General features: G+C 39.4%; 1 protein-coding gene across 1 annotated transcript in view; it reads right to left on the bottom strand.

Moving 5' to 3' along the window:
* dmd (dystrophin) overlaps positions 1-15,982 on the bottom strand; it is a 1,392,820-nt gene that overhangs the window by 1,014,039 nt on the left and 362,799 nt on the right. Inside the window, exons 7-8 of the mRNA XM_034174291.1 lie at positions 11,780-11,850; positions 273-391 (exon numbers count right to left, since the gene is read on the bottom strand). Of these exons, the coding sequence (XP_034030182.1) occupies positions 273-391; positions 11,780-11,850 (190 nt within the window). The remainder of the gene's footprint in view (positions 1-272; positions 392-11,779; positions 11,851-15,982) is intronic.

Below are 15,982 nucleotides of genomic sequence, written 5' to 3'. Positions count from 1 at the left end.
TGTCACAAATGTTAATATTTTGCCTTTGTTGTTATTTCTCGCAAGTCCAGAACACATTCCTTAAAAGTGTCTCTTTGTCTGTCAGTTTTGGCATCAGCAATAAATTCCTTCCACCAAGGTGACTGTGGCTCTCCCCATGATATACAACTGGGGCCATTAAGCTTTGTTGTGAAATATGATAGAAGCTGTTACTCATTTTCGACATTCTTCTCGGGCATCTGTGTGTGTGTGTGCATGTGTGTGTATACTTGAGGCGGGGGTTTGTTAGTTACCCTCAGGGTCCAGTAGTCTTTCTATCCCCAGGTGTTGTTCCGCCTTATTAAAGGCGTGTTCCAGTCTGTCGATCGCCGACGTCTTCTTCTCCACTGAGCTCCAATCGAAAAGCTCCGGTCTGGGGAAACATCAATAAGGATCAAGGTGGAACACTTGCACACTGTTTCTTTATTTTATTTCAGACTTTGAGGTATGCCCTGGTGCCCCTGGCTGGTAATTTCCATCTGCTGCTTTATGCAAACTATTTAGCATTGTGTTCAGTAGAAGCAGGCAAGGAGAGATTTTCAACAATTAAAAAGAGCTGAGTTCACAGTAATAAAAAGTTCTTAATGGCTTCATGCTATGGCCTATAGATTCATTTTCTTCTAACAGTAATTAACTCACTTCAGTTGATGGATCCAGATTTATTTTTGGTCATGAGTTCAGCCAGGAAATATCTATCTGCCACACAGCAAATTTTTCCCACTCTTTATTTTAATTCATTTCTGTAAAACCTTTATTTTGCCTTTCAATACTGACTTCTGCAACAAATCCTTCTGATTTATTTTTCAACATGCACAGAGGTGAAGCACTGGGCCAAATGTCAGTCTGCAGTCAAGCTAACAAACTTAAAAATGAACATTTTGTCGCTGTCCCACTAAAAGACTAAATTTTGCATTGCAGAAATTATTTCAGCAATGTGTCCACATTTTGATGCCAAAAAACAGAAACCATTTTACTTCATAAACTATAATGCAAATCCACTACTATAAGCAACAGATTGGTTGTCATGTTTCAAAGTTCCTGAAATGGAACAATACGTCCACCTGGTGGACATTTATCATTAATACACGTACAATAGAGTTTCAACAAGAGCTCAAACAATGACTGTTTATGAGTTCAGTGGTAAGAATATTTGCACGAGTTGAAAGCTGGAACAAGCCATTCAACATGGTGCCATTCAACAAATTCATTCCAGTGCACAAATGCAAAATATTAATTATTTGTTCTACATCACACCCAAATAGATTTCTGTCATTTTATGTAATGTATTGAAATTTTACTTAAAATTACAGCAGTGTTTCTTCTTGGAGCAGGAATCGGAAAGAGCTCAGTGAACTTCAACAGCCAATAAAGATGCACAGAGAAGTGATGTGTGTGAGATAACAATTGCATGGTAAATCACACAAAATGCACAGTAGTGACATCACTTATACAATGTGACAAATAATGGCTGGCATACAAAAAAAAATGTATGACAATCTGACTGACCAATGTTCAGGATATATTAAAATAGCCACACACACACACACACACACATTATATATATATATATATATATATATATATATATATATATATATATATATAATATATATAAGGGGTGTCGGAAAAAATCGATTCACGTCCGAATCGCAATTCTTATTTATTACGATTCTGAATCGATCCAAAATGTCCAAGAATCGATTTTTAAAAAGCATTTTTTAAACATTTTCTTGCTTACTCGCTGCGTGTACTGTTTGTCAGGCAACGGATTCCGTACTACAGCATCCCCATGAGGGGAGGGTCCGGCGTGCTTCAAACACTCGTGAGCTGCAGAGTTCAGTGGCTGTAGCTTAGCATGGCGGACCAAGAGCTAATTCAGCCAGCAACGTATTTGCTGAAGGCAAATGTTTGGGCGCATTTTGGATTTTATTATTTGCTGCGTAAGAAGGAGCTTGACTTGACTTATGCAGTGTGCAACATCTGCAAAATGAAAGTCAAGTACTTCGGAAACACTTCAAATCCGCAAGCCCACATGCTACGTAATCACCCGGAGCTAAAAGAGGGGAGCAGCGGTATCTGCCGACTACTGACCAGCGCTTCGCTAAACTGCCAGCCAACTCAGAATAAGCAAAGCAGATAAGTAAATTTACATCTAGAATCACTTGATTAACCTTGTAAAGCTGCATTTTCTTAAACATAAACATTTTTAAGTAATGTAACTATTTCTCAGAGCTCTTTGAATCGAAAATCAATTCTGAATCGAATCGTCACCCCAAGAATCGGAATCAAATTGAATCGTGAGTTGTTGAACGATTCACATCCCATATATATATATATATATATATATATATATATATATGAGCATAAAGGCAAAAGAACTTACTAGAACACAATATACCTATGACCAGTAAACTCACTTAAGAAACACCACAGTTCCAACTCAGAACAATTACAAGCACTTCTTAGATTTGTTTGAAAGCTCTGAAATAGGTTTATCTCTTCTGTGTGAGCCTTGACTGGAGTCACTGCAGGGTCTTGTTTTAATCAAGAACTGGTCCCGATTATGTTGCTTGATTTTAACCTCCCGAGAATGGAGGGAAAAAGTATCTTTCAATTTAACTTTTTTTTGTCCACGACAGAGGACATAATAAATGGGCTGGGTCTCAGGAGACAAATCTGCCAAATAACTCACATTGTACACAGCTCTTCTGTACTGGTCAACAGAATGACAGGTACTTGAGGAAATGATCTGCAGAGGAATCATGGATGGCATTTGAGATTTCCCACAATGCAAACCTATTATGATAGTGCTGACAAATATCCACACAAACTAACCGTGTTTTAATTCACAGTGAGAGGATTCCTGTCCTGAGATCCAAATTCTCATTAATGCAGATTAACTTTCATTACCTCAACAAATTCATCTACTAGCCAACTCTGCATTTACTGAATTATTTACTTGCAGATTTGTTTGTTCTCTTTGCATTCATCTAAATCCTTTAGTGACTTCATTGTCCCTGTAAAGCCATTATGACAGATACGTATTTACAGCACGTGTGTTGTGGTCGGGTCCTGTGGGCTGGTTTTTGGGGCTTCGTTCTAAGGCTTTTCCTCTCGTTGTCTGTGGGTGCGTGTATGAGAGAATCTGGATGTGTGTGAGCATGCTTCTATCCCATGGGTGCGTGTGTGAGAGAATGTGGATGCGTGCGTTTCCTGGTGCCTGTCTTTCGTAGGTGAGAGGGTGCATGAGTCTGCCGTCCCTCCGTTTGTACCCCATTCTCTGTGCGTGCTGGCGTAGGTGTGATGAACGCGCATTCTGTCTGTGTGGTGGAGGTATGAGTAAATGTGTGTGTGTGTGTGTATATGTTGCACCGCTCCTCCAGGAGCCCCTCCTTCCTTTGTCTCTGCGTGTGTGCGAGTGAGTGGTGAGACTCCTTCCCTGCCGTCTCCTTTTCTCCCACTGTTTACGGTTGCCGTGGTGTCCAGCCAGTTGTGCGCAACACCTGTCATGTTCCCTCCTGGTTCTGATCTTTCTGATATGTTCGTCTGTGATGTGGATTGTTTGTTAGTTAACTTTCTCTTGTTGCTCCTGGTGTAGCCGTGATTGGTTCTCTGCCGAGCGGTATTTGACGGCTGTCATGTGAGGGGCCCCGCTCCCTCATGCATCTTGTGTTTAAGTCTTCCAGGGTTTTCATGTCTTTTATTTCTCCTTACAGTGATTGGATTTTGTTCTCTACCATGTTAATTTATTCATGTTCAGGTTTTATTTTCCCAGACTGTTTGTGTACATTGGTTCTTGTGCATGCATTGGTTTCCTTCCACGTGTGCCCTTGGTTCCGGTCATTATTCTCAGCTGTGTGTAATTTGGTTTTGGGCTTTATAAGCCACGCCCTTGTGTTTGTTAGTTGCCGGTCGATTAGATGTTTCATTCAGGTTCTCCTCCACACGTCTTGTTTCAGCTGTTAGTAAGTAATTCACACTGTCCTTCTTGACAGTTAATTCTAGTCGTTTGGTTGTCACTTTGTTAGTCTTTTCAACCACTTGCAATTTGGCTTTCAGAAGAGTTTTGTTTTCATCTTCACCGTCTCCCGTTTTGACAGTATTGAGTTGCTTATTATCCTCCAGTTTACTCACACTGGGTTTGAGATTTTTGGTGAACATTTTTGTCTTTTGGAGTCTGTCCTTTTTCGAGTTTTTGGATGTTTCTTGGATTTGATGTTCACTATTATTCTGGAGTTCAATAAATATCTGTATATTTGCCATCATTTCTTGTGTTTTTTGGCTACCTGCATTTGGGGTCCAAATCTGCCTTCTTTGGGGACTAAACCATTACAAACGTGGTCTATGTAGTTGACGTGAGAAACCATACAGACCAAAGCATATCTGACGATAAATAAAAACAAAAAAGTAATAAATTAGGTAATGACAACAGGGTTTATTTTTATCCTTTTACACTTTTTAACCTTCTGCTATTATCATTCATGAATGTCAGTATTAGGGCAAACAGTATTCGGGCTCTATATTGTTTCTCAAAACTCAATACGATACAATATAATGGACATCTGACACTCAATACATATTACGATATCAATATATTTATGTGTTTAATACTGGCTATATAGATTTCATTTAAATGAATTCATAAATCATAGTGTATGTTTTTAGTGTGTAACCAAGCTTTTTAATATTTAGTTTTTGTTTTTACTTAATATGTGTTGTATTAGTATTTTATTTTGCACATTTTCAACATTTTCTTTGATTTTATCCCAAATTGACATCACAGCCTACATGTTTGTTTGATAAGATTACAAACCCAAGAGCTTTAATCATTTTCATATTTATGGCTTCCCTCACCCTATCTGACCTGATTTTAAAGCTAGAACCCCAAATAGACCCATTTATGCTGAAACAGACATTGCTTTAAAAAACATAATGCTTCAGATCCTACTTTAGACATGCAGAAAAGCTAAATTAAGTAAACATATTTTTATATGGTTCATCAATTTAACCTATTACAGAACCGTAGTAAAACTAAGGCTTGGAGCACTCTCTCTGTACGGGCATGTATAAATATACACTAATACACAGTAAAAATGTGCCAATTAAAATGTGCAAATAAAATAAAATGTGCAATAAAAAATGAGTGCAAAGGAGAAACAGACTGAAGTTGTACAACCCCAATTCCAATGAAGTTGGGACGTTGTGTAAAATGTAAATAAAAATGAAAAAAATACAATGATTTGCAAATCCTCTTCATGGTGTTTTCAATTGAATACACCACAAAGACAATATATTTAATTTTCAAACTGATAGACTTTGTTGTTTTTGTGCAAATATTTGCTAATTTTGAAATGGACGCCTGCAACACATTTCAAAAAAGTTGGGACAGATCAACAAAAGACTGGGAAATTTGATGAATGCTCAAAGATCACCTAATTAGAAACAGGTGAGTGTCATGACTGGGTATAAAAGGAGCATCCCCAAAAGGCTCAGCTGCACACAAGCAAAGATGGGGCAAAGATCACCACTTTGTGAACAATTGCATGAAAAAATAGTCCAAAAGTTTAAGAACAATGTTTCTCAATGTTCAGTTGCAAGGAATTTAGGGATTCCATCATCTACAGTCCATAATATAATCAGCAGATTCAGAGAATCTGGAGAACTTTCTACACGTAAGCTGCAAGGCCGACCCCGGACTGTTGAACAACTGAAGTCGTACATCAAGCACGAATGGGTAAAAATTCCACCTACAAAGCTTCAGCAATTAGTGTCCTCAGTTCCCAAACGTTTACTGAATGTTGTTAGAAGGAAAGGTGATGTAACACAGTGGTAAACATACCACTGTCCCAGCTTTTTTGAAATGTGTTGCAGGCATCCATTTCAAAATGAGCAAATGTTTGCACAAAAACAATAAAGTTTATCAGTTTGAACATTAAATATCTTGTCTTTGTGGTGTATTCAATTGAATATAGGTTGAAGAGGATTTGCAAATCATTATTCTGTTTTTATTTACATTTTACATAATGTCCCAACTTCATTGGAATTGGGGTTGTACATGAAGTATATGAAACAGTGAGTTCTTTAGCAGGTTAAATTGTTCATCAGTGTGATGGTCTGTAGAAAGAGAAACAGCATGTGTCCAGGGTGTGAGGGGTCTGCAGAGATGTTACCCGCTCGCTTCCTGGTCTTGGACTGGTATAAGTCCTGGATGCTGGCTCTGATGATTTTTTTCCTGCAGACCTGACACTTTGCTGAAGTCTGTGCCTGTCATGTTTGGAGGCAGAGGGAATCCAGAGATGAAGATGCACAGGACAGACTGGATGATGGATGTGTAGAAGATGATGAGCAGTTCCTGAGACAAGCTGAACTGCATCCTCAACTGGCCTGTTTGCCCAGTAGGCAAACTGCAGGGTCCTGTAATGTCCTTCGGGTGGCTCAACACCAGCTGTTCAAAAGACTTCATGACTACAGATATCAGGGCGATGGGCCTGCAGTCATTTAGTCCTGTTGTGGAGGGTTTCTTTGGGACAGGGATAATAGTGGAGTGTTTGAAGCAGGAGGAGACCTCATACAGCTCCAGAGATCGGTTGAAAATCCAGGTAAAGATAGGAGCCAGCTGATCAACACATGCTCTCAGACATGAGGGAGAGACACCATCAGGTCCTTGAGCCTTTTTGATCTTTTGTTTGCAAAAGTGCTGGCATATTTCCTCTTCACAGCTCGTTAGTGCAGGTGGTGTTGCAAAGGGGAGGGGGAGAGAGGTGTCCAGGGAGGCAGGTAGTCCATTGTTGTTGGGGTGGATGAGGGGTGTGTGAGGGTTGCTTTCAAACATGGATTAAAACATGTTCAGCTCCTCAGCCAGCTGGGGGTTCTCCTCAGGTAGGGAGGTGGTCTGCTGTAGTTTGTGGCATGCTGAAGACCTCTACACAATGTTGCATGATCATTGGTTGAGAATTGTTTTTTTTTTTTTCAGCCTATCAGGCTAGCTTCTCTTTGCTCCTCTGATCTCCTTTGTCAGCGTGTTTCTGGGCTGCTTGTACAGGAGACTGTTTCTACTTATATAGGCTTCCTCCTTCGCTTGGCAAAGCTGCCTCAGTTTCCCAGTAAACCAAGGTTTGTTGTTGCTGTATGTGTAGAAGGTTTTAGTCTGCACACACAGGTCCTCACAAAAACTGAAGTAACATGTCATAAAGTCTGTAGATGCAGCTTAAAAGACGCTCCAGTCTGTGCAGTCAAAACAGGCCTATAGCTCCTGCCTCGACTCATTCATCCACTTCTTTACCGTCTTCACTACAGGCTTTGCAGATTTTAATTTCTGCCTGTAAGTGGGAATGAGGTAGATCAGACATTGATCAGAGAGTCCCAAAGCTGCATGGGGAACTAAGCAATATGCGTCCATTAATGTTGTGTAGCAGTGGTCAAGAATGTTTGCGTCCCTGTTGGGACACGTGACGTGCTGGTCTGTATTCACGGAGTTCATGGCTCAGATTCTAGCCTTATTCCAAAAGAGATGAAATTCATGTTTTCCCTCAAAATTCTACACACAATACCCCATATTAACAACATAAAAATGTTTTTTTTTCAAATTTATTAGAAATTATAATAAAAAAAACTAAGAAATCACATTTACATAAGTATTCACAACCTTTGAGGCACAAAATTGACCTCAGGTGCATCCTGTGACCATCCTTGAGATGTTTATACAACTTAACTGGAGTCCACCTGGGGTAAATTCAGTTGATTGGACATGATTTGGAAAGACACACAGCTGTCTACATATAAGGTCCCACAGCTGACAGTGCATGTCAGAGCACTTTGGTTTCCTCCCACAATCAAAAACATGCTTATTTATGGTCTGCTCCTTTTTCTTCCCCTGACCAAGGAAGCATTTCTACATGTGGTGTTGGTCCCCGGGTGCTGATCTGTGACTGCCCAGTGCTCCTAGTGGTTAGATTATGTCTGGCTGAAATTAGGATGGGTTAAATGCAGAGGACAGATTTCGTCCCTGGTTCTCAAGAACAAGCACCTAAGTGACTCTACTCTACTCTTTTCTACTCTTCTATTTTACTCTTCCTTTTTAGATATTTAGATATACCTTAGTATACTAGCATAGTTCCACCTTAGAATTTGAATATAATATATAAGATATACCTAACTGAATTTTCATGTATAATGACAATAAAGGCTCTTCTTCTTCTAAAATTTTTCAAAAATTAAAAAAAAAACTTTTTTGACATTGTCATCATGGGGTGTTTTCAGTAGAACATTGATGGAAGTATGATTTTACTTTACATAAATTTTACTTTACATAAAATGTGGAAAAACTGAAGTGCTGTGAATATTTTCTGGATGCACTGTATGCATTTAGATTCATTACTGCTTGTCTGCAATGGCTACCTTTTAGCTTGACTGTATTTGCTAACCATGGCAACCATGTTCAATTAGACAGACCTTCGTTCGAAAAATGTGGCGTGGCATGTCTAAGCCACTTAGTGTGAAGGTTATACCACCACAACACACCTTAAATATGCTCAGGATGATTGCATATGCTAACTGCAGTTTGCACATATGGTAACCACAGTTAATGTCTTAAACCACAGAGCCCAAATGTATTTTTTTTTTTATTTTACTGTACCTTACGAAATCCATATTTTAAGGTGCTTTCTGCTAGTGTGATGCCCACGTGCTGCATATCAAACTGTTCAGAACAATCTCAATCTCAGCTTTGTGAACACAAGGCATTTGTGTCTTCTGTAAAGATCTGATCATAGAAATATGATGAAGTGTTGACCAAGATACAGGAGAGCATCCTTTGGGCTCTAAGGATTAAGACTGCCTATTAGACAAACAAGTTCAGTGTCACAATGACCATTAAAAACCTGAAAAAAACAAAAGTGGTTAAATATGGAAAAAAGTTAATCAGTCCACATTGAAACAGTTTATGACTTCCTAGATTTCTGGATGTGTTATGCCTCTCTAACAAATGGTTTCATTACACTGGTCACATTTTTTTCTTGCATACACTTTGACTGATTTAGGGTAATTTTGGGGTTCTGAATCCAAATCTGAGCTCAGATTTTTTTCCTCTATCACATCTTTGTTTCTTTGCAATCTGCATGTTCCACATTGATGGATTACGCAAAAGTTGCTCATTCAATCATGTGTTTGACAGCACTAATCATGCACAAAAGCAGCTTCAAAAGCATAGTTTTTATAACAGGTTTGCAAAATGTGAACCCTTCAGCTGCTCCCTTGTTTGCACTCGGGGTCGCCACAGCAAATCCAAGTTGGATCTGCATGTTGAATTGGCACAGGTTTTACGCCGGATGCCCTTCCTGACGCAACTCCACATTACATGGAGAAATGTGGCAGGGATGGGATTTGAACCCAGAGCCTTCTGAACTGAAACCAAGTGCATTAACCACTTGGCCACCACCCCTGCTGGTTGCAAAATGTGAACAAGAGCCATAAATGGAAAATGGTAAATGGACTGAATTTATATAGCGCTTTCCATCTGCAACAGACGCTAAAGCACTTTACAATAATGCCTCACATTCACATCGATGTCAGGCTGCTGCCATGCAAGGCACCCACTACACACCGGGAGCAACTAGGGGATTAAGGACCTTGCCCAAGGGCCCTTAGTGATTTTCCGGTAAGGCTGGGATTTGAACAGAGGATCCTCTGGTCTCAAGCACAACACTTAACCAGTAGACCATCACCTCTCCGATGAAAACACTAAACAAAATAAACTGTAATAATAAAAGAATAAATGCCAATAATAAGTTTGTGACAACAATGCCCAAAAATACCAAATGAATTACCTAGGCCAGAAAAAAGGAACGATTTATACTCCGGAAAATACAGTGTGTCAGCACAGTTACAGTAGTGTTCAGAATAATAGTAGTGCTATGTGACTAAAAGATTAATCCAGGTTTTGAGTACATTTCTTATTGATACATGGGAAACAAGGTACCAGTAGATTCAGTAGATTCTCACAAATCCAACAAGACCAAGCATTCATGATATGCACACTCTTAAGGCTATGAAATTGGGCTATTAGTAAAAAAAAGTAGAAGAGAGGGTGTTCACAATCTGCTGTTGAAGCTACAAACTCAAAACTATTAAGTTCAAACTGCTTTTGTAGCAATCCTGTGAATCACTAAACTAGTATTTAGTTGTACAACCACAGTTTTTCATGATTTCTTCTCATCTGCGAGGCATTAATTTTGTTGGTTTGGAACCAAGATTTTGCTTGTTTACTACTGTGCTTGGGGTCATTGTCTTGTTGAAACACCCATTTCAAGGGCATGTCCTCTTCAGCATAAGGCAACATGACCTCTTTAAGTATTTTGACATATCCAAACTGATCCATGATATCTAGTATGCGATATATAGGCCCAACACCATAGTAGGAGAAACATGCCCATATCATGATGCTTGCACCACCATGCTTCATTGCCTTCACTGTGAACTGTGGCTTGAATTCAGAGTTTGGGGGTCGTCTCACAAACTGTCTGCGGCCCTTGGACCCAAAAAGAACAATTTTACTCTCATCAGTCCACAACATATTCCTCCATTTCTCTTTAGGCCAGTTGATGTGTTCTTTGGCAAATTGTAACCTCTTCTGCACATGTATTATATTTAACAGAGGGACTTTGTGGGGGATTCTTGCAAATAAATTAGCTTCACATAGGCATCTTCTAACTGTCACAGCACTTACAGGTAACTCCAGACTGTCTTTGATCATCCTGGAGCTGATCAATGTTTGAGCCTTTGCCATTCTGGTTATTCTTCTATCCATTTTTATGTTTGTTTTCCATTTTCTTCCACGCGTCTCTGGTTTTTTGTCCATTTCAAAGCATTGGAGATCATTGTAGATGAACAGCCTATAATGTTTTGCACCTGCGTATAAGTTTTCCCCTCTCCAGTCAACTTTTTAATCAAACTACGCTGTTCTTCTGAACAATGTCTTGAACGTCCCATTTTCCTCAGGCTTTCAAAGAGAAAAGTATGTTCAACAGGTGCTGGCTTCATCCTTAAATAGGGGACACCTGATTCACACCTGTTTGTTCCACAAAATTGATGAACTCACTGAATGAATGCCACACTACTATTATTGTGAACACCCCCTTTTCTACTTTTTTTTTTTACTAATAGCCCGATTTCATAGCCTTAAGAGTGTGCATATCATGAATGCTTGGTCTTGTTGGATTTGTGAGAATCTACTGAATCTACTGGTACCTTGTTTCCCATGTAACAACAAGAAATATACTCAAAACCTGGATTAATCTTTTTAGTCACATAGCACTACTATTATTCTGAACACTACTGTACATCAGTACCTGTGGCTCAGAAGTTTGAATGGGTAGTTCACAACATACTGAATTGTTATTATTTTTTATATATATATAATTTATGGCACAGAAGAGGTGTGCAAGACTGCAGGTTTTTCTTCAATGCCTGATATGAGAAAGATGTTTTCATATCTCAAAAATATGATATGATTGGCAAAAACTCCACCAGATTCAGATTCACCCTCCCCCCCCCAAATGACCCAAAATCCATTGAAAAACTCCATGCAAGAAAAATGGTGTTGAACAGTGTTTCAGTGAAACTATAAGATGTGGAAACAAAATCACAATTATCAGCGAGTGTCTCCTTCATTCTGTCATCTGGTGCATTATTTGTCTCCCCTCTTCTCTGTCTGTCCTAATATCCTGCTATTTCTGTCTGACAGAAACACATTATTTTGCAGTACCTGTGGCTGTGGATGAGGGCATTGAAGGCCAATCCATCATTCCAGCTGCTGGAGAAGTTAACCACATTGACCTGAAGACAGTGATAATGGATATTAAAGGACAACTCTGAAAAAGTAGTGTGACACTGTTGCCCTGGTCCTGGTTTAGATTTTCAAACGTGCTCACTGAGTTGACGTTGGCTTTTCATTCTGAAATTGCCTGTCTGACAGAACACAATGACAACAATGGGTTTCATGCAGACAATAATATAAAGCTGCAGTCAGAAGTTGTATCTTGATATTTGTGTCATTATGGAAAACTCAGATGCAAATTCAACATCTTGTGTAATGACAGTTCACTTTGATATCAATGAAGTGAGGACAATTATTTTGCCAGCAAGCGCATATGTACACAGTTGTGCATGATTGTGTCCTTTTCACAGTTTGGTCTCTGTAATGATAAGAATGTGATGATACTAATCCTACATCTGGATCTTGACAAATACCTAAAAATGTTTATTATTTGTCAGACACATGCAGTGTTAACCAAATATCTTGAAACTGTGCTGACATCCGGCATGAAGGAATGCACAGGTACGTTGAATAACAGATCGGTACAATGTAAAGTGATGAAACAACACTTAGAATCCAGCCTCATACCAAATAAAATGATTAATAAATGAAATAGTTTTGACTGTCGAATGTTTTGTCTCCAAAGTAAAGGTGAAACAAGGTCGGCGTCCATTGGATTCTTTGAATTGTGACCATATGTATGTTACTCTGTAACATGATAACTAAGCATAGCAGATGGTGCAAACTATTCCTTTATAGAACCCAATTAAAGCAAACAATTATTTGCACCATTTTTTACTGAAATTGGAGCAACTTTAACTGTTGACCCCTGTACAAATTGAAACTGACCTTTGTCACCATTTATATTGCTTTTCAATTTCAATTTTCAATTTATTTTCATTTATATAGCGCCAAATCACAACAGAGTTGCCTCAAGGCACTTCACACAAGTAAGGTCTTAACCTTACTAACCCCCAGAAAGGAAAACCTCCCTCTGAGGAAGAAACCTCAAGCAGACCAGACTCAAAGGGGTAACCCTCAGCTTGGGCCATGCTACAGACATAAATTACAGAACAATTCACAAAATGAATATACAGGAAATGCAGTTGGCGCCGAGGACAGGAGGGTCTCCAGCACAAATACCACACCCATCTCTGGATGGAGCTGCATCTTAAACAGAGAGAAAAAACAGAATCAGGCATCAGAAAGACAAGAAATACAGTATAATTTGTCAGCATTAAACAAGAAAAACAGGAAATACTAAGGTGATCGCCGGTCACTAACCCTAAGCTGCACTAAAAGACCCACAATTTAGGTAAAGTTTAGGCCGTGGCACGCTCTGTTTCCTAATAAAATGAATTCAAAGAGTAAAAAGCGTAGAACTATACTATGCCAGTATGCTAACCATACAAAAGAGAAAATAAGTGCATCTTAAGTCTGGACTTGAAAGACTCCACAGAATCAGACTTTTTTTTTTCTTTTTTTTGACGACGGGAAATGAATTAAAAAGTAAAAAGCGTAAAACTATACTATGCCAGTATGTTAGCCATACAAAAGGGAAAGTCTCCACAAAATCTGACTGTTTACTGATGCATGGAGATCATTCCACAGAACAGGGTCACCATAAGAGAAAGCTCTATGAACCACAGACTTCTTATTCACCCTAGGGACACAAAGTAGTCCTGCACCCTGAGAACGCAAAGCCCGGGCTGGTACATAGGGTTTAATTTGGTCAGCTAACTAGGAAGGTGCCAGTCCGTGAACAATTTGTAGACGAGTAGCAGAACTTTAAAATCTGATGTCACTGGGACAGGAAGCCAGTGAAGGGATGCCAAATGGGTGTAATGTGGTCGAACTTTCTGCTTCTTGTCAACAGTCTGGCTGTAGCATTTGAACCAATTGGAGAGCCCTAATGCTGGACTGCAGTAAACCAGAAATAGAAACATTGCAGTAGTCCAGGCAGGATCTGACAAATTTATGCAATGTTTTGCAGATGGAAGAAAGCAGTCCTTGTAATATTTCAATGTGGAGGTCAAAGGACAATGTAGGATAAAAAATTACCCCAAGGTTCCTCACTTTGTCAGTGTGATGTATGACACACGAGCCTGGGCTAAGCATTAACTGGTCAAATTGATGCCGATGTCTCACTGGACCAAGAACCATCATTTCAGTTTTAGAGTTTAAAAGTAGGACGATTCCAGACATCCAACTTCTCACTGATGCAAGGCAATCTTCTAAGGATTTTATGTGAATGAGATTAATGAGAATAGCAGTTATCGGTATGTATAACAGAGTATAATCAGCATAGCAGTGAAAGGTAATCCCAAAACGCCGCAACATGTTCCCAAGGGGTGCTATATAAAGGGAGAAAAGCAGGGGACCTAAGACGGAACCCTGTGGAACCCCAAATTTCATGTCACTAAGGTTAGAGGTAGTGTTACTGTACAAAACACAGTGAGAACGACTGGTCAAGTATGACATCAACCATGCAAGGGCACTCCCAGTAATCCCCAAATGATTTTCCATCCTATCAAGTAGAATATGATCATCCATGGAATCAAACGCAGCACTGAGATCTAACAGCACCAGAACTGCAGTGGTGTCAAAATCCATTGCAAGCAGAAGATCATTCATCACTTTAGTGAGAGCCGTCTCTGTGGAATGATATTTCTAAAAGCAGACTGCAGTGGCTCAAAGAGATTATTCTCAGTAAGATATTCCACGAGCTGCCTTGACACCACTTTTTCCAGAATTTTAGAGCAAATGATAGATTTGATATCGGCCGATAGTTTTTCAATACACTTGGGTCAAAATTAGGTTTCTTAAGTAATGGTTTAATCACTGCAGATTTGAAACATTTAGGAACAGAACCAGAAGTTACAGAAAGATTAATCATTTCCAGCACAGTCGGCCCAAGAGTGGACCACAGGTACTTAAACAGTTTTGTTGGAATAGGATCAAATAAACAGGTTGTGCTTTTGTTGACGTTATGAGTTTCATCAGCATGGCAAGTGAGATACTATCAAATTCTGTAAATCTAGGTAATACCTCAGTAATGGCGCCCACCTCAATAGCAGGGTGTAGTGGCTGGGTTAAGGCATGCTGGGATATGTGTAACCTAATGTCTTCTATTTTGTTCTCAAAGTAATCCAGGAAATCTTGTGCTGTAAAAGGAGAGCAAACTACAGGTGGTTGTCCATGAATAAGTGTTGCCACCTTGTTGAACAAGAACTTTGAGTTATGCTTGTTTTTGTTGATCAAATCATAGTAATAGGTCCGCTTTGTAGCCAGTAATGCATGCTTATAGCCTAAGATAGCATCATGCCATGCAAGGTGGAATACTTCTAATTTTGAACTACGCCATTTCTGTTCTAGACCTCTAGCCTTATGCTTGAGGTCATGCAGGCAAGCATTAAACCAAGGAGACTGTGTTTTAGGGAGCACAGTTTTAACACAGGTGGCACAATCGTGTCCAGCGTAGTTTTGAGCACTGAGTTTAAACTATCTACAAGACCGTCTACTGATTTGGTATTTGCCAAATGTGAAGCTAAGATATCAGACAGTCTAGCTTCGAGTCTGAGTTGAGGAGTTGCTGCATCACCGTTGTGATATATAACATTGATGTTCCACTAAACATGGCAGCGAAACGTAAGTGAGTGATCAGAGACCACTGATGTAAAAGGTATGATGTCAATATTCGTGACAGCAATACCACGTGCGAGAACCAAATCCATGGTATTTCCACAAATGTGCGTTCAGTCCCGAATGCATTGCCAAAATACTAATGCATCCACAATTTCCATAAATGATTTCCAGAGGGGATCAGAAGGCTTATTTATATGAACGTTAAAGTCACCAGTGATCAGAATGTTATCTGCACTAGTTGACAAGTTAGAGATGAATGCCCCAAATTAATCTAAGAATTCAGAATATGGGCCAGGAGGCCTACATACAGTGACAAAGTAATACGGCTGATTTTTATTCTTCTGACCTTGACAATGCATAATATCCTGAGCAGAGTGGAGAATCAGATGCTCAAACAAGTTATATTTGTGACCTCCAACAACTAATAAGCTAAATCTTGATTTATAAATAAGAGCAACACCCCCGCCTTGCTTCGCATCACGAGGGACATGACTATATGTATATGCT

The sequence above is a fragment of the Thalassophryne amazonica genome, chromosome 1 (genome assembly GCF_902500255.1).
Source record: "Thalassophryne amazonica chromosome 1, fThaAma1.1, whole genome shotgun sequence".
Classification (NCBI taxonomy): Eukaryota; Metazoa; Chordata; class Actinopteri; order Batrachoidiformes; family Batrachoididae; genus Thalassophryne; species Thalassophryne amazonica.
This window is presented reverse-complemented; position numbering and strand designations above follow the sequence as displayed.